At 41.4% G+C, this 25,135-nt stretch overlaps 1 protein-coding gene and 1 long non-coding RNA gene across 2 annotated transcripts in view; both read right to left on the reverse strand.

Annotated features, from left to right (window-relative positions):
- LOC311071495 overlaps window positions 1-25,135 on the reverse strand; it is a 165,838-nt gene that overhangs the window by 38,410 nt on the left and 102,293 nt on the right. The gene's annotated exons all lie outside the window — the stretch shown is intronic.
- LOC311071482 (uncharacterized protein) overlaps window positions 3,527-25,135 on the reverse strand; it is a 96,604-nt gene continuing 74,995 nt past the window's right edge. Inside the window, exons 8-12 of the mRNA XM_084095877.1 lie at window positions 18,702-18,875; window positions 6,043-6,216; window positions 5,795-5,968; window positions 5,666-5,712; window positions 3,527-5,586 (exon numbers count right to left, since the gene is read on the reverse strand). Of these exons, the coding sequence (XP_083952003.1) occupies window positions 5,018-5,586; window positions 5,666-5,712; window positions 5,795-5,968; window positions 6,043-6,216; window positions 18,702-18,875 (1,138 nt within the window). The 3' untranslated portion in view covers window positions 3,527-5,017. The remainder of the gene's footprint in view (window positions 5,587-5,665; window positions 5,713-5,794; window positions 5,969-6,042; window positions 6,217-18,701; window positions 18,876-25,135) is intronic.

Consider the following 25,135-nt stretch of genomic DNA (forward strand, 5'->3'; position numbering starts at 1 on the left):
GAAATAGGACAGAGGACCTACTAAAACAACATCTAAAACTGATAGAGTGGACTTACTGGCTTGGAAATCGGCACAAAAATGGTCCTCTTGGAAGACTGTTGAAGGATATTCATCGAAAATATCACCTTTAAAACACAAAGCTGATAACTCCCGAAGCCCATTATTTCTCCAGCCTAACTTGACCATGCTGGCTCACTCCCAGATCATCCTTATTTTTACTCTTTTGAAACACCTCTTCCATAGTCCCATTCATTGATACAAACAGTATATATTTCTATATTTCTTATTTTGTACATTTTGTAATTCTGCTGCAGAGGATTTTTCTTGCTTCAAACACTACAGTTGTAGAAATGAATTTCCAGTTGTCTTTTTATTAATTTGTAATATGTATACATTGTTAATTGATACCATTGTTATGTAATGTAGTAAAGGTTTTGAAAATGCAAGTGATGTGTGACTTTCACTCATTTAAGGTTCAGTAAAATCAATAATCACTGCTTTGTATCAAATCTACAAACGTTAGTACATCAATTTACAATAAGGTTCATAAATTCCATTAATAAATGCTTTAATAATGGTAAGTCATGTTAATAAAGAGTCTACAAATGTTAGTAACACATCAGTTAATGTTGAAATAGTGTACACTTTACAATAAGGTTCATAAATTCCATCAATAAATGCTTTATTAATGGTAAGTCATGTTAATAAAGAGTCTACAAATGTTAGTAACACATCAGTTAATGTTGAAATAGTGTACACTTTACAATAAGGTTCATAAATTCCATCAATAAATGCTTTATTAATGGTAAGTAATGTCAATAAAGAGTCTACAAATGTTAGTAACACATCAGTTAATGTTGAAATAGTGTACACTACAATAAGGTTCATAAATTCCATCAATAAATGCTTTATTAATGGTAAGTCATGTTAATAAAGAGTCTACAAATGTTAGTAACACATCAGTTAATGTTGAAATAGTGTACACTTTACGATAAGGTTCACTCAATCCATTAATAAATGCTTATTTGAATGCAAGTAATGATAGTAAAGTGCGTATAAACATGAACAACATATTTTTCCGCTGTAGATTTATGTTTACCAACAAATCAATGCCTTATATAAAAGAGTGTTGATAAGGTACACAACAGTATTTTTACATTTAGGGTAACACAGTGAGTTAGAAATGTGCATACATAGTGTGTGTCAACTGCTGCGTAAACTAATGTAAATATGTACAGTTTAACCCCTACAAAACAGTAAAGCTATTTACAGGCATTGTTCATGGTTAGTTCATGTTAACTAATGCATTAACTAATGTTAACCAAACGTACTGTTAATGTGAATTGATGCATTAGTACATGTGTGAGTTAACGTTAACAAATATGAATTAATGCAGAACAGAGGTGTCGTTCAAGGTTAGTTCATGTTAACTAATGCATTAACTAATGTTAACTAACCGTGCTGTTAATGTGAATTGATGCATTAGTACATGTGTGCGTTAACGTGAACAAATATTAACTAATGCTGAACAGAGGTGTCGTTCATGGTTAGTTCATGTTAACTAATGCATTAACTAATGTTAACTAACCGTGCTGTTAATGTGAATTGATGCATTAGTACATGTGTGCGTTAACGTTAACAAATATTAACTAATGCTGAACAGAGGTGTCGTTCATGGTTAGTTCATGTTAACTAATGCATTAACTAATGTTAACTAACCGTGCTGTTAATGTGAATTGATGCATTAGTACATGTGTGCGTTAACGTTAACAAATATTAACTAATGCTGAACAGAGGTGTCGTTCATGGTTAGTTCATGTTAACTAATGCATTAACTAATGTTAACTAACCGTGCTGTTAATGTGAATTGATGCATTAGTACATGTGTGCGTTAACGTTAACAAATATTAACTAATGCTGAACAGAGGTGTCGTTCATGGTTAGTTCATGTTAACTAATGCATTAACTAATGTTAACTAATGGAACCTTATTGTAAAGTGTTACCCCGTAAAGTGTTACCGAAAAAGTTAATCGCAAAAAACATTACCTAATCCATATGAATCGCGTGGTTTCCTCCAAGTCCTCTAAAGAAACACGATCGCTCCAGTTTAAATTTAGACTTCCAATCTAAATTATTAGAAATCTAATCACATTCAAGGAACGCACACAGTAAGCTCTGAGTGAGGTGTGAGCTCATTATTATCACAAGAACCAATCACAGACGTTCAACGGCTCTGGAACCAATCAGGATTAGTCACGTGTTTTTATTCATGTTTTTCAAATTTAAACAAGTACAACATATTTTTGGACAACATTTAAACATCTATGGAAAATGTATCTATGATGCATTTAAAATAATATGATGTTGATTTCCTTGTGGGAATTTCAGTAGTAAAAACATGTAATGGACAACAAGTGTACAAGTGAACGACATTAATTTTAAGTGCTTATTGCAATGCTTAATAATAGTTGACAAATGTTTATAATACATTAGAAGTTGGTACATTATACAAAAAATCTAAAATATTAAAATGGTAAAATCATAAATATTACAAATATATTGCACTAGGCCTAAGTGTTTAAAGTACTTTAAACACACTAAAAGCTTAATCATTTTGCTATGTTCTTACACAAGTTACACAAATGTACTTTAAGTAAGAGCAACATAATTATGTTTTCTTTAAATACACTAAAACTTCACACAAATGTTATGATTGTGTTTAGCATATTTCTTAAAAAATTAACTAAGCATATATTTATTACCAATGTACTTATTGTGCACTTTTTAGAAATATATTAAAAGTATGCTTGTGTTTAGCATATTTCTTAAAAGTATAATTAAGCATATATTTATTACCAATGTACTCCTAGTGCATTTGTTAGAAATATATTAAAATTATGCTTGTGTTTAGCATATTTATTTAAGGTATAATTAAGCATATATTTATTTCCAATGTACTTCTAGTATACTTTTTAGAATATATTGAAATTATGCTTGTGTTTAGCATATTTATTTAAAGTATTATTAAGCATATATTTATTACCAATGTACTTCTAGTATACTTTTTAGAAATATATTAAAATGCAATTCAATGTATTTTTAATGCACTTCAAATAAGCATGTTGGTAATACAAATGTATTATAAACATACTATTTGTATTTCAAGTTTATTTTAATACATTTAATACTACGTCTTTTTCACCTGGGCACCCCAGTTGGTTATACTCATAAATATAAATACAACTTTACCACGGTAAACTGCGCTAACGTTTCATTTTACAGACTTTGTTAGATTATTGAATTGTCGAGTTAAAATAGGCCAACGAGCAACGCTTAGTTTATATTAGCATTAAATTAACTAATGTGAAATTCTGTTTTGGTTATAGCTAATGTTGGCCTACTGATGAAAAAATAACATTGTATGTTAGCTAATAAGTTTTATGGCTAGCGGCCACCTTTCTAGTTATAGCATTAGTTTGCAAACTATAACATATTATAGTTTTTTTTTTTTTTTTTTTTAATGGAATTTAATATTTACTGCAAATATTACTGCTAAAATGTGTTTAAAGGCAACTGCAACAAAGCGCCAATTCGCGCCAGTGACTTCTAGCAAGATTCCTGAGGTAGGCCTAAGCTGTACTTGAAATCAATTTTTTTTTAATATATTTTGACATAAGTTTGTTAAAATGATTATCAATATGTGATGAGTGCTTTGGAGCCACTGGTGCAGGTGACCGAGAAGTGACCTTTGCATCATGTCTAAGATTATATTTATTACACAGCAAATGAACCAATCAGAAGATGGACCATGTTCAGTCTCACCAGTTTAAAGCAGCACTCAGTAGCTTCGGGATTTCTTCGCTGTATTCTCGCTTTTTGCTCGCAGGTTTCTCTCTAGAGCTCCCCCCACAGCTTCGGAATAGATATTTGACAACACTGTTGTAAAAACTCGTTGGCGATTCTCAGACACCAGAGGCTATAGATCAACGACATCAAAGCAGATGGGACATTCTTTAAAACGTCTTCTTCATTCGGGTTCGGACAGCGTGAGGGAGCGTAATAATGACAGCATTTTAGCAGATTTCTTTTGGGCGTAAAGCAATTGTTTACATCGCGAGACCTGATATCACGCGAGACTTCCTGACGCGGCGGCTGGCGGCCCGCCGGCTCAAAGTTGCAAGTGCGTATTTTCCGCTCACGGGCACCAGGGGGGTGCGAAACGACCACCATTCAACCCGAAATAAGTAATATAACCATTCCAATGACTCCGAAGCTGTTCAGTTAAGGTAAAAAAAAGTTACTTAGTTCACCTTTAAATGTATCCTGGTAAGCAGTGCAGTAAAACTCTCACTAATTCTTACATACCAAATCTAGCATTTTAACAACTCAAGTTTATATATATATTTTACATTATTTTGATATTTTATTAGGCAGAAGACTCTCTACCATTGCAGTCCCACCTGACCAGGAAGGTCCTAATATCAGCGCACAGGTGGGTTAACTACTGTAGGAAGGAGAGCGATCATCACACAGTGACACGTTCTGACTTTGTTAAAATCATTAACACAATGAATGAGTTAAAATTAACACAAAAAACGTTGTCCCTAAACTCACCCATGAATGTGTAACCATTTAACAAATAATTTCCAGCATTGGCAGACTGTTTATTTTGTGATACATATGAAATGTTTTAAATAAAAACATTTTTTATTTAAAACAAGACAATACAAAAATACAAAACAATACAAGATTTGTATGTCAGTAGTACTTGAAATTAATTATATATCAAAATTATAAAATCGAATTTATATTTAGTAGAAATAAAAATAATAACAATAGTGTACTGATTAGCTTGATTTTTACAGTAATGCACAGTATTACACAATTACAGTACCGTGTAGTTACTGTAAAACTGAAACACACGGTAATGGTGCTGTAAATCTTAATTACAGTAACTTACTGGCAACAGTGTTGCCAGTAAGTTACTGTAAAAACACCTTGAAATGTCTAACAGTGTTAAGGAATAGGATTTACAAGTCTGTGTCTCTGTTGTGTAATCCAACACAGAGACACTGAGGAATCAGGAGAGACCTTAAATCCAGCATATAGGGGTTCAGTGAATGTGGTGTTGAATGTGTGCAAGTGTGTGAGTGTATGTGTGTCAGAGATACTGTAGAAGGACAGAGTGCCGGACGAGCAGTCCAGATACACTCCTACTTTGTTAGACAAGGGTGAAGGGGTAGAGACGTCAATGAACTTATTATTGTGCCAGACAGTGAATCCGTCATCAGAGCAGATCATACTCCAAGATTTGTCATTGTAACCAAACCAACAGTCACTTCCTGCTTTCCTGCTGATTCCTTTATATGTTACTGATATTTCTGCATTATTTCTGCTCCATTCAGCTTCCCAGTAACAGCGACCAGTCAGACTCTCTCGACACATAACATGAGGAACCTGCTCAAATCTCTCTGGATGATCAGGATATGGCTGATGATCTTCTACACGGGTCACCTTTCTGTTCTCCTCAGACAGGATGAGTTGAGTGTGTGCTGTGTTTGGATCCAGTGTGAGAAAACAGGCATCTGAAAACAAGAAGAAAGAAACATTTATAACAACAAAACAAGTCACTGCCACTGAAGACCTGTATGTTTGTAGACATACACTTTCGTAGTCCGGTTGTCATCATGAACTCTCCCCCATAATCCACACTATAAACAAAAAGCACACATTAATGTAGCTATACATCATGAACACACAAGTTCAGTATGTCCATATTAGTGTTTGACATACTTGAGTATCTGCAGTGAGCAGTTTGAATCCTCCAGTTTGTGGTTGAGCAGCTGGACTCCTGATTGTCCTGGGTGATTGTAGCTCAGATCGAGCTCTCTCAAGTGTGAGGGGTTTGAACTCAGAGCTGATGACACATAACCACAGCCTTCCTCTGTCACCATACAGCCAGACAACCTACATACAAACAAAGAAACAATCAGATCATCTACAAACACACATCAGCATTATGACTGATATGTTCATAATACCTCAGTATCTGCAGCTGACTGTTTGGACTTTTAAATCCATCAGAGAGCAGCTTCACTCCTGAATCCTGCAGGTCATTGTTACTCAGATCCAGCTCTTTCAGGACACAATTTGAGGATTGAAGAGCTGATGACACCGTTTCACAGGACTGAACAGTCAAATTACAGCATGGTAATCTAAATTAAACAATTAAAACAGACAAATTGCAAGTACGTTGAAAACGAAATAGTAGCTCATCTTACATCAATCTCTTCATTCTTTGAATTAATTACAATTTCCAATTTTCTTTCTAAGGATGCACAGCGAAATCCCCAGTACTAAATTAACACCACTCTGTGTTTATATGGGAACAGTGTGATAAAACCAACGCTAAAGCAGTGTTAGAGTTATTTATTTATGTGTTTAATTGTTATTTATTTATGTGATTAATTGAGTGACGATTGTTCGATTATTGAAGACACCTGATAATAATGAGCAGAATCACTGAAGAAAAGTAAACATATGCTGCGTCCAAACTCTCCTCATATTAATGCATAATGATGCATTTAAATTGGTCAAATATGGACTAATGTATGGCTGATGAAACAGCAGGAGGAGACAATGAGAATGCACAGAAAGTTCAAGTTCGAGGCCAGAAATATATTCTCCAGGTCAAATATAGAATACTGTCTGGCAGATGAAAAATCAGGAGGAGACTAAATGTATGTATAGGTAATTTAAAGTCCAACTGAAATCAAAATGGACCCTATTTACTTTGTTAGCGCATATTACTAGTCTTGTGGTGAACAATTAATCCGTGCAAGTTAAAACACAGAAAAATTTTTTTTGGCTTCGTAATCTTTAATCAAAATCTGAAAATGCCCCTCCCCTCTGCATTGGAGGACCTTCCCTGATGACGTAGGTTTGACGGCTTGGTTTGGGAAACGCTTAACCACTCCCTTCAAATCGTTAGTCTGTAATGAGTGAGAGATGGAGAGGAGGAGCGCTAGAGTAAAACCCTGCCCTCTGTTCAATATTCCTTTTCACTGGGAAATACGTCACAGCACTGGAGAAAAGTCGTTTGCAACTTCCGGTTCACGCGGACTTTAAGTTCCAGGACTCTTTAGCCAGAAATATGTTAAACTGGTCAAATATGGACTAATATATGGTTGATGTAACATCAGAAACAGTCCATGGTCCCTATTTTAACGATCTGAAACGCAAGTATCAAACGCGAAACGCAAGTAACTTTGTGGGCGGATCTTGGGCACTGTTGCTATTATACCGGCGGGATAAATGACTCTTGCGCCCGATGCAAATCTAAAATGGGTTGGTCTGAAGTAGCTTTATTATTCAAAGGTGTGGTTTGGGCATAACGTGAAATAAACCAATCAGAGCATCAACTCACATTCCCTTTAAGAGCAGGCGCACTTATTCCATGGCGAATTGCTATTATAACAGCGGATTTTCCAGGCGCACTCCAGGAGCGGTTCACAGCCGAGGAGACCAAAGTTCTTGTCAGGGCCGTAAAAGACAGAGAAGTGACATTGGGGATGGGAGAAACCCACCCAAATTACCTTCGGTTAAACAGGCGTATGATAATTTGGGTAAATGTGTAAGCTAGATTTATGCCTATTTTTTCACATCTTCATGGACACAACAATGATTTCCCTCATGTGTTAATATTTTTCCTTGTAATAATGAAGCCTATGATTTGCAAAAATGAAAACTGCTTCTGTGTAGATGAGAGAATCAAAGTGTATGTGCGTTGTGCACACGCTACATTGATTATGGCCAAGCATGCGCCCTTAAAATAGCATTTGAATAACATGCGCAACGCGCCACTGACTCTAGACTAGGTTTTTCCTGGTCAGTGGCGGAATTGTTTTCTAAACCTGCAAAATAACATCAGGGAACCTTTGCGCCGGAACACGCCTCCTCTTTTCGCTGAACCGCCCCCGGGAGCGCAAGTTCATTCCCTAATTTACCGACGTGCGTCTGTGGAGGGAAAAGTCTGCTGTGCGCAGGTGCAAAATAGGAATGCTAGATGCGTCGGTGTACAAAGTCAATTGCGCTGGGTGCAAGATAGGGCCCTTTGAGCATGTACTGTATAGTCTTACCTTGAGGACTCTTTGGCCATAAAGATGCTTAAAAGGTCAAATTTGGACTAATGTCTGCTTGATGTAACATCAGAAGGAGATTATGAGGATGTATAAAAAGTTAAAGTTCCAGGATCATTTGCTAAAAACATGTTCAATAGGTCAAATATGGACTATTGCATGACTGATGAATCATCAGAGGGAGTCTATGAGAATGAGTAGTAAGTTACACATTGATGGCTCTTTGGCCAGAAATATGTTCAATTGGTCAAATATGTACTATTGTGTGGCTGATGAATCATCAGAAGGAGTCTTTGAGAATGTATAGACAATTCAAGATTGAGGACTATTTGTCCAGAAGTATGTTCAAAAGATCAAATATGGACTACTGAATGGCTGATGAAATATAAGAAGGAGACTACAAGTATATGTAGATAATTAAAGATCCAGGACTCTTTAGCCAGAAGTATGTTCAAAAGGTCAAATATGGACTATGTATGGCTGATGAAATATAAGAGGGAGAATAAAAGTATGTATAGATTATTAAAGTTCAAGGAATCTTTACCAAAAAATAAATAAAATAAATGTTCAATTTGTCTTTATGGCTGATGAATCATCAGAAGGAGTCTATGAGAATGTACTACAAGGAGAAGTTCCAGGATCATTTGGTAAAAAGTTAAAGGCCAAAGGGATCTTTATAAAAGTCCACATTGTTATTGCAGATGAAATATCACACAGATAAAATTAAATAAATATATATATTTTTTATCAGGATAAACTTTGATTAGTCACTCAAACCTTTATCTAAACCTCTCACCGTCGGTCGTGCATATCTGCCATGTTTTGTAGTTCCCTTTCAGTCAGGTAACGTTTGACTTAGTCGATCGTACCGACTGTTTGGGATAACGCCTAGTGAGCCCGATCACTCTGATTACTCTTAAAATCAAGCCAACAAGCTTTGGCAGGAGCATAATCAACGCCCCGCCTTACCCTGCGGGTATAAACACGGAAGTGGATGCACCTACCAGTTGTCTTTCGCTGTCGGAGCTGATCGGTTCATTCTGATGGTCTCTGATCGAGCAACTATACAACGAGTGTGCCGGTGTTCTTCTGGAAGACTCTTCTGGTATCGGTGTTTACAGCAGTTGCAGCGGTGGTCGCGAATTACGGAAGCTCTCTTCAGCTGTCTCCACAGCATTTTCTTTTTAGTAAGAAAGTTTTGTTGACGCGGTTGAGGGCGGAAGTAGTGAGTGCTTCACTTTCGAGTGTTGCCGCAGTTGTTCCCCTGTGTGCTCCGGCACTGGTGACGGGTCCCATTTCTAAAAGAGCAAACACGGTTGTGAATTGTGTGTCTTTTTCAAGATGCCATTTCATCTGTGCGTTTCTGGGTGCGGTCGGTCTCTGTCGTCCTCTGACGGCCACGAGAGCTGCGTCATGTGCCTGGGCATTCAGCACGCTGAAGCGGCTCTTGTGGATGATTCATGTCCTCATTGCTGGGATATGATCTTCTCAGTTCTAAGATCGAGACTCGATTCCATTAAACGCGGAAGTGTAGTCCCATGCCTTTGCCCCGTTCTAGAGCGCCCCCTGGGTTAACCTCCCAGGGGGAACCTGGAATGCAGCAGGGTACGGGTGATCTGAGAGTTATGGTGAGGGGTAATCTGCCCGGTGTGGCCCCATGGATCCTTCCCGTTTCTCAGGCATCGCAGCTGGGGGAAGCTCAGCAGGAATGTGCCGGTCTCTCTGTGATGGACCGACCGGACATTTCTTTTGGGGCGACTACGGACAATGGAATGTCCATTGCAGCATCAGAGGGGGAGCTTGATTTAATGGAGGAAGACTCGGTGCCGTTGCCCTCCCCCGGGAGGGTGGCGACGCCAATGTTGGATCCTGAGATGAAGGCTATGCTCAAGAAGGCCGCAGAGGCGGTCGGGCTCATGTGGAATACTCCACCGCGTCCCAAACCGTCTCGGTTGGATGATTGGTTTCTTGGAGCGGGCCAGTCTGGTTCTCAGCCCGCCACTCCTGTACTTTTTTTCCTGAAGTGCATGAGGAGCTCACTAGGTCGTGGAAGGCACCTTTCTCTGCCAGAAACAGGCTTGGTAGCTCCTCCTCCCTCACTACTCTCAATGGAGTTACGGATAAGGGTTACGAGGCGATCCCCCCAGTGGAGCGGTCTGTTGCGATGCAACTGTGTCCAGCGACTGCTACCTCCTGGAAGGGAGACCCTCGTCTCCCCTCTAAGTCCTGTAAGTTCTCGTCTGCTTTGGCGGGCAGAGCTTACAAGGCCTGTGGGCAGGACGAATCTTCACTGAATGCCATGGCGTTGCTTCAGGTCCACCAGGCCCAGGCACTCATGGACATGCACGAGAGTAGTGTAGATCGTGAGCTCATGGATGAGCTCCGCACTGCAACTGATTTGGCCCTCCGGGGTACAAAGGTTGCAGCTCGCGCGATCGGTCTGGCAATGTCCACCTTGGTAGTCCAGGAGCGCCATCTCTGGCTCAACCTGGCGGATGTGAGGGAAGCGGACAAGATTCGATTCCTGGACTCCCCCATTTCCCAGGTTGGGTTATTCGGTGACGCGGTGGAGAACTTTGCCCAACAGTTCTCCACTGTACAGAAGTAGACGGAGGCCATCCGGCACATCCTTCCCTGACGGCCGGCTGTTGCCTCCACCCGGCCGTCGGGGGTAGATCCTGCGCCTGTCCGTCGCCGAGGGCGTCCCCCTGCGTCTGCCTCTTTTCCCGCTGAGCACGTGCGGCAGCCTTCACCCTTCACACTCAGCGTGGATCCAGACGCAGGCGTAGCACCCCTATTTTGAGATCCTCTGAAATGAGGGAAACAGGTAAGTGCACTTACATGTACACATGATTCAGTCTCGGGCCGCCTACGGGCCTTCCGAGTAGAGTCCCTGTTTATCGAAGTTGTGGTTGATGGTATCTGGAATTCTGTTGATTCGCCGGTGTAGTGCCGTGAGGTGTTCCTGGCTGTTTCAGCTTTTTTCCTTATGCTAGAGACTCAGCTTCATTAGTTAGCAGTAATGCATTCGAGGACCCGCTCATGCCTTCTCACGCACTCTGCTGCTAACTAAGGAGGCAGACCTGGTCTTTGGCCGCCTACGGGCTCTCTGAAGCTAGGTCTCTGCCTCCGAACCGTTGCCTCATTCTGAGTATGTCTGGTACGCTGAGCCTTTTGGGGTGGTCAGTTGTAGCGCTGAAAAGTGTTCCTGATCGTCTCGATTGGTTTGTGTATTTTTGCTTTGGCTAAGGCGATTCAGTTCGTCTGGCATCCATTCGGTCCGGTGCTGCCTGTGTCACTATGTGTGCAGGTAGTACCGTGACGAGCGTGGTCATCGCTTCCCACTGGTGAGGGTTGCGGTGAGGCCATTCCATTCGGGTCTCTATGGGATCTGTTTCTGTAATACTTGGGTTACATTGAGTTCATTGGGATCTGTTTACTGTTCGGGCCTTTTTTGGAAGATAAAAAAGCCCCCGTTTTCACACAGCAGGTAAAACTGTGGTCCTTCAGTGGTTGCAACGAAGGACCTGCTGGATCAGTACTTTGGGCTCCACTCTTCCGCGAGACATGGGTCATCCCGTGCCTGGCATCTGGGGTGGAGGTCTCGGTACGGGTCCTTACCCTATGAGTGCTGCATAACCAGTGGGGTTCGCAGGTCAACTGAGAGGGGTTCCTTTCCTAAACAGAGAGGAACCTTTCTTAGTCTGGAGGTGAACTTGGTTTACATGTTACTCAGGGGACATGTACGGTCAGTGTTGGAGTGAGAAAGGGTCCCACTGATTAATTTCAGAGGCTCCTGGGGCATGTTTGAGACGCAGCTGTGATGAACCCACATTTACGTTTTATTTCTCTATTGTTTTGTTTTATGTTGATATGATTCTGTATTTTATTTTGTCATAAGGTCATCTATTTGTTTGATTAAGTACATTGCAATAACATAAGAATAACTAATATACAGTGGTAAAGATGTTATCAATGTTTCATCCTCTTATGCTTTGTCTGCATGGAGAGCAGAGTTTAAAACATAGAAAAGTTCGGATATAGTCAAATGGCTAGTGATCATCTCAGCATGATTTGTGATTGGTTCATTCTTGATCACACGCGATAGCGCGTGACTTCTGTGAGGAGAACATTCTGGATAAGCGCGACTTCGGTGGGATGACGGACAAGCTTCGGATGCACTCCGTTGTCGCCATGGGGACATGGTTGGACCGTGTGTCTTCTCACTTTTTGGATCCCTTTCTTTGCACATATCTCGTGGACTTTCTCGGGAGTGGATACCATATCTTTTGGATGTTTTCCAGGATTTTCGCGCCGTCGAACTTTTGGATGTTTTCCAGGATTTTCGTGCCGTCGAACTTTTGAATGTTTTCCAGGATTTTTGCGCCGTCGAACTTGTGGGACAGTGACAGAGACACTGCATGCGAGCGTGCGTGTGCGGTAGGCTAGTCGAGATGGCCATGCCTAAAGGACAGTGAGATGTATCATCAGGCTACTGTGGTAATGTTAACATGTTTTGGGGTGATTTGAATGTGGATGAATGTGAATGTGACCTGAAAAAAAAAAAAAACGACTGTGATATAGTGAGCTGTAAATTTATTTCAAATGAGTTTCAGATAAATGTTTGAAACGGATCCATGACTCCATGCCTGTATTTGCTGCCATCCTAGTACGTAACACAGCCATCCTGGATAGTTTCCTCCATGTGTTGGCCGCTTCAACATTGACTTTATGACCAGATTCGCTAGTGGCCGTGGCAGAGTAGCACACTCACGTGGTTTGCTACCAAACCCTTAGCCGTGTACAGGTCTTGGTTTTCGAGTCAGTGACTCTAGACTAGACCTGGGGACATGAGCGCAGGGGCCACGTATAACGGGCATGTAGTCAGTTAAGTTGGGCGTGTCAGACTATATTGGCGTCTTTTCGCCAAGAGTTTCAGTGAGGATAATTCAAGGGCTTCCTCGCTGGTCCAAACTCGCCTGCCACTACCTCCGATGGGGCTGAAGCTGGGTACGCTTCTCCACAGTAGAATTCTGACCTGCTCAATCATGCCGCCTCAGGGCCTCATGATAGCAAACGCCATAAGAGAGTGGAAACCCCATCCCCCTAGGTATCAGTAGGGAGGATTCTTGGGGCTGCACTGGGTCATCCGTGCTGCTTTGGGTATTCCCCTTTTTGCTACTCACTGGGGATAGTGGTTGTATTGGAACGAACTGACGTCAGAGTTCACGCTAAGGGCGTTCCCCGGTGAGCTTTCTTGCACGTCAGCGTGCTATGTCAGATTGGAACAGTCTTCAGTTGCCCCATTCCGGCCCAACTAGACTTATTCCTCGAGAGCCTTCTGACTTCCTCTCAGTCACTCAGAGATGGGCATCGATGGCACCCGCATTGAGCCCTAAACGGCAGCTTGGTTGTGGTGGTTCAGTATCTACCTCTGAAAGAGCTATGGATACTAATACTTCTGCGTGAGCCCCCTCCATACTGGAGGCCTGCTTGTGATCCGAAGTAGAACCGGTTCGTTGGCGTTCTTAGAAATAAGAACCCCTGAAATATTCGGTCATTTTGTCACTTCCCTCCTGCGCTAGAATAGTGGGGTGCGGCTTCCGCTCCACCTTTCTGGGTGACGATGTTCTCATGGGCACGTCACAGTGCGGCTTCTGAGGGGGGTACAATTTGATCGTCTGGTTCCTGAGCAATGCAAGGGGTCATCCTTCTTGCATAGCTCTTACCTTCTCGGAGACTTCTCCAGTGCCATGCACTCTGAGCAGTCCCCTGAGTAGTCAGGTAGCGAGTTAAAAACCTGTTTTAAGTAACAGTTCTCCTATTGTGTTTTACTCCTCAGAAGGTGGGAACTTGCATCATTTCAGTTGACAAAGTGTGCCTGGATTCGGGCCAGGGCTACTCCTGCAGGGGACCCTGGCCTGGATATATGCCAAGGCTCCTATCTCTCCTGTAATGGGAATAGATAGTGAGCCTGCGAGCGCTGCCTCGGAGGAGGCAGACCCAGCCCTGACTTTTCTCTGCTTCTCTCGCTCTGCGGTGGTAGAACAGAACGCATAGTCTCGGTAACGGACTAACTACTTGTCTGTTTGGGGACCAGCGGAAAGGAAGGTGGTTCCCTGTGCGATGGTTGGCCCACGTGGGAATGTGTGGCCATCATCTTGGTGGAAGTCCAAGGTGCACCGTGTCCACTTGGGTTAAGAATCCCTCCACCTGGAGCGTGTGCTCTTTCCTAAGCGTGGCTTTTGTCTTATATATTATCTTATATGAATGAGCAGTCAGGATGATTTTCACATAGTTTTGAAGCAAATATTCTAAGCTACGTGATACAATTTTCAAAAGTTGTGTGAAGAAATAATCAGTATGGGTTTCATGACCTTGTTTCAGTGACAATTTTTTAGTTTTTTTCACAAACCACGCATAAATGTCATTATCTCAAAACTACAAACTTTTACAATACATGCTGCTGACATATTATTGTAGCAGAGTTTGTGCTAAATACAGTGTAATCAGACTTTAGCCATGAAAATGTCACAAGTAACAGAAATAAGCACAAATGTCAGAGAATGACAGAACACCTCCAGGGCCAGAAAACACCTCAGACACCAGAGGGTTAAACAACTCCACATACAGCATTACCAGCTTCACTTATTACTGTCCAGATTGACATTATTTCTGGCATACATTTAAATAAGTTCTTATTAAGAATTAACAGAGGTTTAGTTTTTGTTGATATATTGAGTTTCATTTTAAGTCACCATTTAATTGGGCTCTTGACCCATGACTTTTTAACATTAGATTTTATCTGGCTGTTAAGTGTTTATAAAGAACATTTGTTAAGAACACTGTGCTACTAGTCCAATTACAATAGGATTATTAGGGTCCATGTAAGCACAGCTAATGTTTTAAGACACGCTCTTATGACTGCACATGCGCATTGGCTGGTCTAACCTGAAAAATAAACTTTTTTAAATGCTATTTAAAAATGCATAAGAAACTAAATGTATGAGACAGTTGTCAGATTGCATTGGTTATTTCAAATAAGAAATTTAATCAAAAGCTTGGTGAACAGCTTTGGAGAATTTGATGTTTCCCCATTCAAAGAGATAGGAGCTGTACTTGCATGACTGAAATAGCTGCCCGTGAGGCTTTGAAAAATGGCCGCCGGGTGAAATTAATTGCTTTAACCCCCTGAGGTCGGCAGCTTTTTTTCTTATCAGTGCAAAAGAGACTCAAATAACTCAGTCGATTTTTGTCATACAGGCAAGTGTTATACATCATTCAAAACTGTTAAATGTCTTATTTTATTAGTGTACACTAATAATAAAAACAAAATGTTGTGTTTTTCGTAAAGTAAAGAAAATAAACATGCATGTTCTCCCGTCTCTCTCAATGTGAAGATCATACTGAAACGCGACAGAAAATGATCTGTAACTCAGTGAATGCTTGTCACTGTGGCATGAAACATATGTCTTTACAAAGCTTGAAGTCTCCATTTTTAAATGATGTAAATCATATAAAAAACAAATGTTCTCTGTTTAAGTAATCCGTATGAAAGCAACGACATGTACAGTTTCTCCAGTCCGAGCTAATTAACTCTAATGTGACCACGAGCGATTGACATGCAAATAGTCCACGTGGGCCTGTAAACGCCCTCATTACCTCAAAACAAAGAATCAGAGACTACAGTAACGCACTTCTCTGCTTTACGTCGAGACTGTGTTTGTGCTGTGCTGTTTACCTTGGATTTACCTCAGAAGAATTAGAAGAACGCAATTTGAAGATGAGAAGATTTTTAAGGTAAGACATTTCCACTCCTAATAGTAAGCATGTTATTGTTGTATAAACTTTACATTATAGCTACTAGTTAAACTGGTGCCAGACTAAAATGTACGTTATGAAATGAGATTGGAGTAAAAACATGAAGCCTATGGCGTACATGTATATGTAGGCTATATATAGACAGAAACATGTTGAAATGTGAACTAGAGGCAATCTTTTAATGCTAAATGTATACATGTATGACACAAGGATGTTTTTTTCGATAATAAAACACAGCATGATAAAAGTAGGCTAGTATGAGAGTTTACACTAATATGGTGATTATTATAATGTTTAGACCCGTGTTTACTGTTAAATACTTTGTGGATATCTGCTCAAACGTAGATGGTAACAATAATGTTTCATAGTTTTGAGCGGCTCGATCGCTTCAGTAAATGTTCTCAAAGTTTGAGTCAGCCGTGCTGTGCATTAGGCTTCATGTTTTTACTCCAATCTCATTTCATAAGGTCATAACGAATGGAAACATTTGAAGTAACATATGATAATCAATACATTTTTCTCTAGTGTTGTGTTACTGATATGTTCCTTTTTAACTATGTATAGGCTGCCTGTTATAGGCTATTGTTAATATTATTTTATGCAGCACTGCACGTATATGCCTACAAGGCACAACAAACCTGGTGTTCATTATTTATATATGTGTGTGTGTGTGTGTGTGTGTGTGTGTGTGTATTTTGTGCATTTTAAATTGCAATTTTAACTAGAAAAATCTAAAATGTATTCCCAAAATCGTGCAGCCCTATAGTTTCTCTTGATATCAGCATGTTCACAGGTGTTTATTTTTATTTTTATACAGGGACCAGATGCCCCACTGATGTGTCCTGCTGACTCCAACATTCACATGAGTACATGAACATGGTAAATGAAAAATCAAACACCTTTGGAAATTACAGGTATGTACAATGTTTAATGAATTGCACAAATGTGTGTGACTGTTCAAGTCTCTGTCTTTAGATCAGTGGGTTAAATAATGTGCTTTTTGTCCTTTGTTGTGTATCTTTGGATTATGTTATGTTGTAAATAAATCCAAACAATCAAAAAGCCATTCTTTTTTAAATCTCCTCATTCTTTGTGCAAGGTTCCTCATAATGATAGGGTCTGATAGGGCCATTAGGGGATGGTCTTTGTCTTTCTCAGGTGTGAAGACATTAATATTCATGATTTGTTCACGCCTACTCGCTTTCTTACACAAAACATGTCTTACAAATTTAAAATCAATATATTGTTTTATCTGAATGAGCAGTCAGGATGATTTTCACATAGTTTAGGAGCAAATATTCTAGGCTACATGATACAATTTTCAAAAGTCTTGTGAAGAAATAATCAGTATGGGTTTTTATTATTATTTTTTTGTGTTTTTTCACAAACCACGCATAAATGTCATTATCTCAAAACTACAAACTTTTACATACATGCTGCTGATATATTATTGTAGCAGAGTTTGTGCTAAATACAGTGTAATCAGACTTTAGCCATGAAAATGTAACAAGTAACAGAAATAAGCACAAATGTCAGAGCATGTCAGAACACCTCCAGGACCCAGAAAACACCTCAAACCCCAGAGGGTTAAAGGAACTTTGGTAATTCTTAGAATTCTTTTTTTTTTTTTTTTTTTTTTGGATTTTAGAGGGCATGCTGTGGGATTCTCAATATAGGCAATTAATCACTTGAAAATATCAGATCCAATTCTGAAATCCAGAAAGAAAATAAATTAAACTTTACTTTATCAGGATAGATTGGTTTTTGTACTGCTCTAATCTTTTTTCCCATACAAGAAGCCTACTGAAGTGAACACAGAGGAGAAGACAACATGCATGCACAAACAAAAACAAAAAGCACACATCTACATTGTGTGTAACTTGTGACTTGATGGATGTGCCTTGTGCCTCAGTCGCAGCATTGCTCCTCTACTTTTCATACCAATTTACATGTGATCTCATGAGTTTCCCATGGGAATTTTACATGGGTTTCACAGGTGATCTAATTTTTTTCACATATGATCTCATGTGTTTCACATGGGAATTTTAAATGTAGGAATTTACATGTATTACACATGTGATATTGTGTTTCAAAAGGGAATATTACATGTTTTGAATGGGAATTTACACGTGTTTCACATGTGATCTTGTGTGTTTCACATGGGAATTTACATGCATTTCACAGGTGATCTATTTTTTTCAAATATGATATCATGTGTTTCACATGTGATCTCATGTGTTTCACATGGGGATTTTACATGGGATTCACATGAAAATATTCCAAAAGCACACATTTCCCATGTGCAAAACGTTTCACATGTGATTCACATACTTCACATGTGCTTTGCACATTTTTTCACATGAAAAACATGAAATTTTATTAAATTTCACATGTGCAAAATCACATGTACATATTGTCACATGTGACTACATGTGTTTTGCACATTCATGTGTTTTTTCTGTAAGGGCCATGCCACTGCTGTTAAAAGAAGTTAATGTTTCACATGTCTTTCTTTCCACATATAAATTATTTATTTATTTGCTAAGTAGCAGTGTAATAAGAGGGACCATGTAGTCAGATTGTCATTAATGCAAAATGAACCCTTTCAGTGTCATACAAAACCCTTTCAAACCAGGGTCATGATCATCCTGTTAATATTTATTTTTTAATAATGACCAGATGTACATTATGTACTCATGTAATGCCTCAACAAACTGAAATATTTAATGTGAAAGTCAAACCTCAGTATCTCCAGCCGACAGTTTGTACACTTCAGTCCATCAGAGAGCAGTTTCACTCCTGAATCTTGCAGGTCATTGTTACTCAGATCCAATTCTATCAGGGCAGAGTTTGAAGATTGAAGAGCTGATGCCACAATTTCACAGTGCTGACCAGTGAGATTACAGAACTGCAATCTAAACCGGAAAATAAGGGATTGCACACAGATTAAAAGTGAGCACCAAGATACAATGCATTAAGAAAGAATTCAGACCCCTTTATTTTTTTCACATTTTCCTATGTTGCAGCCTAATTCTAAAATATATATTTTTTTAAATAAAAAAAATTATTTACATCAACTTACACATTGGGACACATAAAAACAGATCTGTGATAAATGTAAAAATTAATTTGCAAAAAAAAAAACATCCCAATGCATGGGTATTCAGACCTTTAACCTCCGTACTTAGTTTAAACAACCTTTGACCAATTACAGCCTAAATCCTTTTGGATATTATGCAATAAGCTTTACACACCTGAATTCAGAGATTTCTCGCTATTATTCTCTGCAGAGCATATGATCACCTCTGACTTGCTTAGTTGGGGACACTTCATATTCAACAATAGTATTGATTTGACTGCACTGACAGTATTGGATGAGAACTGAACTGAGCTGGACAATGACATCACTGTTTTGCTAATTGACATTCATTGTTTTACTAATGAACTCATTTAATAATTGATGATCTTTACAATGGAAATGAATCAACACTGAACTGACTTCAGCTGAACAATGACACTGTTTTGACACTGACAAGTTGGTAAGAGCCAATTTACTGAAATCCTATTTAAACTTAATATTCTTCTTTTTCTTCTGACCCTAAATTTCCAACTCTAACTCCTCCTAGAGCTTTAACTCTACATACTCCAAACTCAGCTCAGACCTTCAGACTGTTCTGACTTAGTCTTTTCTAACTGATCAAACTTGCGGTTTTCCTAAAACTGATGACTAAAACTCGGGGAAAATCCCATTGACTTTCATTGCACAATGTTCAAGTTGAGCCAAGGCTACGGTGGCCCAGTAGTGCACAACACAAAAACTCAAATCTAAACTCCCTGAAGCCATAGACTCAATTAAACTACCATTCTATGTACTAACTATAAAAAAAGTTATCTCACGAGAGTTTCTCTCGTCAAGTCAAGTCAAGTCATCTTCATTTATATAGCGCTTTTAACAACGTAGATTGTTTCAAAGCAGCTTCACAGAGATAAGCGTATAATTTAAGGTAACAGAGATTGTTTTGGCTTTATAGCAGAGTTAAGTTATTTTCCATATAAAGTTAGTTTTGATTGATTTGCAGTTCGCCCGCCGCCCTCCGCGCTTTCTGGCACGTACCGTGACGAGAGTGAACAGGGAAGTAGCACACCTACTTCGAGCAGAAATAGCGACGCTTCTGTGCAAAGGGGCTATAGAACTATTTTCCCCTTCTATGAGTGAGTCAGGCTTTTACAGCCGTTATTTTTCTCGTTCCCAAGAAGGACGGAGCTCTCAGACCGATTTTGGATCTGAGATATTTGAACAAAGCTCTTATAAGAAGACCGTTCAAAATGCTTACGACCAGACAGATCCTCGCGCAAATTCACCCGAGAGACTGGTTTATCTACCTCGATCTGAAAGACGCATACTTTCAGATCCAGATAATACCCCGTCACAGGCCATTCTTGAGATTCGCCTTCGATGGTCAGGTATATCAATACACCGTCCTACCATTCGGCCTGTCTTTAGCACCCCGTACATTCACGAAGTGCATGGACACGGCTCTCGCTCCCCTGAGAGGGCAGGGAATGCGAATTTTGAATTATTTGGACGATTGGCTGATTCTAGCACAGTCAGAGGCCGAGCTCATCGCCCACAGAACAGTGCTTCTCAGCCACCTGGACAGCCTGGGGCTCACGGTCAACTGGACCAAGAGCTCATTAGTGCCCAGTCAATCAACCTTTTTTCTGGGTTTGGATCTGGACACTGTGGCAATGATGGCCCGCCTGTCACCATGGCGCGCGCGCCGCATTCGACGCCTGGCCGCGTCCTTCCAGCCGGGCAGCACCGCACCTCTCAAGACATTTCAGAGGATGCTGGGTTGTATGGCTTCAGCTGCAGCAGTGCTTCAGCTGGGTCTATTGCGTATGCGCCCGCTACAATGCTGGCTGAATGCCCTAGTGCCTCACAGAGCCTGGGCTTCCGGCGGCATTCGAATCAGAGTGACTCAGAGCTGCATTTCAGCACTGAAGCCCTGGTTAGCGGCCGACTGGTACCAGTGGGGAGTGACAATGGGAGCCATCTCACACCGCAAAGTTATCTCGACAGACGCTTCCACCTCAGGTTGGGGCGCTCTTTTCGAGGCCAAACCGGTCTTTGGCCTGTGGTCAGACCAGGAGAAAAGCCTCCACATAAATTGTTTGGAGATGATAGCGGTCGAGAACGCGCTCAAGCGCTTTCTCCCATTTATACGGGATCACCACGTGCTAGTCCGCTCGGACAACATGTCCGTGGTGTTCTATGTGAACCGACAAGGCGATGTCAGGTCCAGGAGCCTGTGCAAACTGACAGAACGCCTTCTCGTGCGGGCTCACCGCTCTTGCTGAGAGCCGCGCACGTGCCGGGCCACCTGAATGTCGGCCCAGACAGACTGTCCAGAGACATCATTCCCCCGGGAGAATGGTCCCTGCACCCTCAGACAGTCCAGTTCCTCTGGCGCCTATTCGGCAGACTGGAAGTCGACCTCTTTGTGTCAAAAGAGGTCACGCCCGATATTCGCTCACTGCCCGATATTCTTTTCGAAAAGCGGGGACGCGCTGTCCCAAGCCTGGCCCAGCCTCCCGCTTTACGCTTTCCCTCAGATCTCCCTGTTGCCACAGGTCATAGCGAGGATCAGGGAAACGCACCACCCAGTGCTTCTTATAGCTCCGCGCTGGGAGAACCAAATCTGGTACCCAGAGCTAGTGAGGCTGTCGCACTCACCCCCATGGCCGATCCCGCTGAGAAAGGATCTCCTCTCTCAAGCCGGAGGATCGATCTGACATCCCCATCCGGAGCGATGGTCTCTGCATGCATGGGTGATAAACGGATACCCGTTGACCTGCCAGAGGGGGTCGTGAACACGATTACGCAGTCTAGAGCTCCCTCTAGACTGTGTTCTCTAAATGGTGCGCTACTAAGAGCTTAGATCCACAAACATGTGGGGTCCCGTGGGTGCTCTCCTTCCTACAGGAGCTGTTGGATAAGGGCAGGTCCCCTTCCATGCTCAAAGTATATGTGGCGGCTATTGCAGCGTTCGCTCAGACGACGCTTGGCCGCGCAATAGGAAGGAACGAGCTTATTATCCGTTTCCTCAGAGGAGCCAGATGGATGAATCCCCCGCGGCCCCCCTCGGTTCCTATTTGGGATCTGTCCTTGGTCCTGGAGGCCCTGAAGGCTTTTCCCTTTGAACCGCTTGAATCCGTGGATTCTAAGTATCTTTCGCTCAAAACCGTTTTTCTGATAGCTCTGTCTTCAGTAAAACATGTGGGGGTCTGCACGCGCTATCTGTTAGCCCTGCATGTCTTGAGTTCGGACCGAATGACTCGAAAGTCATCCTCAGACCGAGACACGGTTACATCCCCAAAGCGATTGGAACCCCCTTTAGGGCACAAATCATCTCCCTTTCGGCTCTGCCAGCATCCGATAACGGGGACAGTGATAACCTCCTATGCCCTGTTAGGGCGCTGAGAGTTTACATCACGCGCTCCGCCGCTTCAGGCGTTCCGAGCAGCTCTTTGTTTCTTTTGGCGGGCGCACCAAGGGTCTCGCCGCCTCGAAACAGAGCCTGTCCAGGTGGATAGTGGACGCGATTGCAGCAGCTTACGCCTCCAAACACCTGCAGTGTCCTTTGGGTATCAGAGCCCACCCCACCAGAGGCATGGCCTCTTCGTGGGCCTGGTCCAGCGGAATTTCTATTCACGATATTTGTATGGTGGCGGGCTGGGCCTCCCCATCGACATTCGTGAGGTTTTATAACCTGGAAGTTCCTGCCTTGCAGGCTAAACTGTTATCAGTATAAGTGGGCTGTATGCTCTGCCCAGTCGCTTATGCGCAGACTACGCTCACATACTGGTTATATTTCTGGTATGGCACCAAGGGAAGGAGTATTTGGTGTTCAGACCGGCTGTGCCGTTCTGTCCCTTATTTCCCTTTGCGCGCTGTGTACCGGTGCTGGCCCGCGCTGCTGGCCGCCCCTCTTACACTCTGCCGCGCTAGGGATTATTCTCCCCATAAAAAGACTGTGTTCTGCTCTATTAATTTCCCTTACTCGTGCTTATGTATTGTGTGGGCCCGCTCCGCCGGCCGCACTATTTACATGGATATGAATGGACCGGCTGTGCCGCTCTATCTATTCATGAAGTGAAGTGCTTTGTACATGTGTTGGCCCGTTTCCTCTACCGGCCACCTGTTTTCAGCGTTATGTTTTTCCCCGGTCTCCCTGGGATTCATATGCTGTATGCTCGGCGCGCATGGCGTTGACAAGGGGTTCCTGATGCGTAAGCAACTTACGCAATACGAGAGAACCTCTCATAAGAGAACGTACTCGGTTACTAAACGTAACCTCGGTTCTCTCTAGAAGAGGGAATGAGTATTGCATAACCCGCCGTGACGCGCCACGAGCTTTTGCGCTTCAGACTACGAAAACCAGATTTTTCAGCCTGTGAGCCTTGCTTATATACACACTGGCCACACCCATCCTGACGGTTAGAGGGGTGTGGAGGGCGCAAAGCGCCCTCATTGGATGTGAAGTCACGCAAGGCTCACTGATAGACTTAAGCAGTTGCCGCCGGGCAGCCAATGAGCACGCTTATACAGCCTGCTATGGTCTGCCGGCTGCCGCACTGCGTTGACAATAAATGCAAAATTAAGGATAATTTTTGGCTTCAGATCTCGAAGAAAGAAGACTTTCCCGATGCGTAAGCAACTTACGCAATACTCGTTCCCTCTTCTAGAGAGAACCGAGGTTACGTTTAGTAACCGAGTACGTTTGATGGGACAAACTTTAAGTTGTTAGAAAGAAAGAAAGAAAGAAAGAGAAATAAAGAAAGAAAAAGATTAAGTCAAGTCAAGTCAAGTATATTTGTATAGCGCTTTTCACAATACAGATTGTATCAAAGCAGCTTCACAGTATTAAATTAAAATAATACAACAAGGTTTGTTTCTAGTGGAATTTATTGATTGATAAAATCAAATTAAATATCCCCAGAATATCCCCAACTGAGCAAGCCAAAGGCAACAGTGGCAAGGAACCGAAAAACTCCATCAAGTGACCTAATGGTGTCCTAAAACTCCATCAGGTGACCCAATGGAGAAAAAAAAAACCTTTGGAGAACCCAGGCTCAGTCGGGGTCCAGTTCTCCTCTGGCGTTTATTAACTAGAGGCCGGATTGTAATTTGAACTGTAAGATTAAAAATATTATATGAATGCCTGGCTGAAGAGATGCGACTTTAATCTAGTTTTAAACTGGGAGAGCGAGTCTGAGCAATGAACACTATCAGGAAGGCTATTCCAGAGTTTTGGAGCTAAATGTGAAAATGCTCTCCCTCCTTTGGTGGTTCTGGATATCCTAGGTATGACCAAAAGCCTTGAATAAAGTGATCTTAAAGAGCGCGATGGATTATAGGGCGATAGAAGATCCGATAAATAGACTGGAGCTAAGCCGTTTAGGGCTTTATAAGTCAGTAGCAATACCTTGTAATTAATACGGAACTTTATAGGTAACCAATGCAGAGATGATAAAATCGGTGTTATATGATCATATTTTCTTAATCTAGTAAGCACTCTAGCGGTGGCATTTTGGACTAACTGTAGCTTGTTTATTGAGGATGCAGGACAACCGGCTAATAAAGCATTACAGTAATCTAGTCTCGAGGTCATGAATGCATGAACTAACTTTTCTGCATCAGAAACTGATAGCATATTACGTAGCTTAGCAATGTTTCTAAGGTGGAAAAAGGCGGTTTTTGTAACATATGAAATATGATTTTCGAAAGACAGGTTGCAATCGAGTATAACACCCAGGTCTTTTACTGTAGAGGATAAAGTAACAGGACATCCTACAATGTTAAAGTTGTATTGCGAGAGGTTTTGTGGGTGTTTTTTTGAACCGATGATTAGTACCTCTGTTTTGTCTGGATTTAATAAAAGAAAATTACGCGTCATCCAATCTTTTATATCTTTAACACACTCTGTCAATTTGGATAATTCAGCGTTTTCATCTGGACGTGATGAAATATATATTTGAGTGTCATCAGCATAACAATGGAAACTAATTCCATGTTTCCTTATAATATTTCCAAGTGGCATCATATATACTGCGAATAACAGAGGGCCTAACACAGATCTCTGCGGCACTCCATAGTTTACTGGAGTTATGA

Source organism: Abramis brama (genome assembly GCF_963993115.1).
Source record: "Abramis brama genome assembly, chromosome: 20".
NCBI classification, from domain to species: Eukaryota; Metazoa; Chordata; class Actinopteri; order Cypriniformes; family Leuciscidae; genus Abramis; species Abramis brama.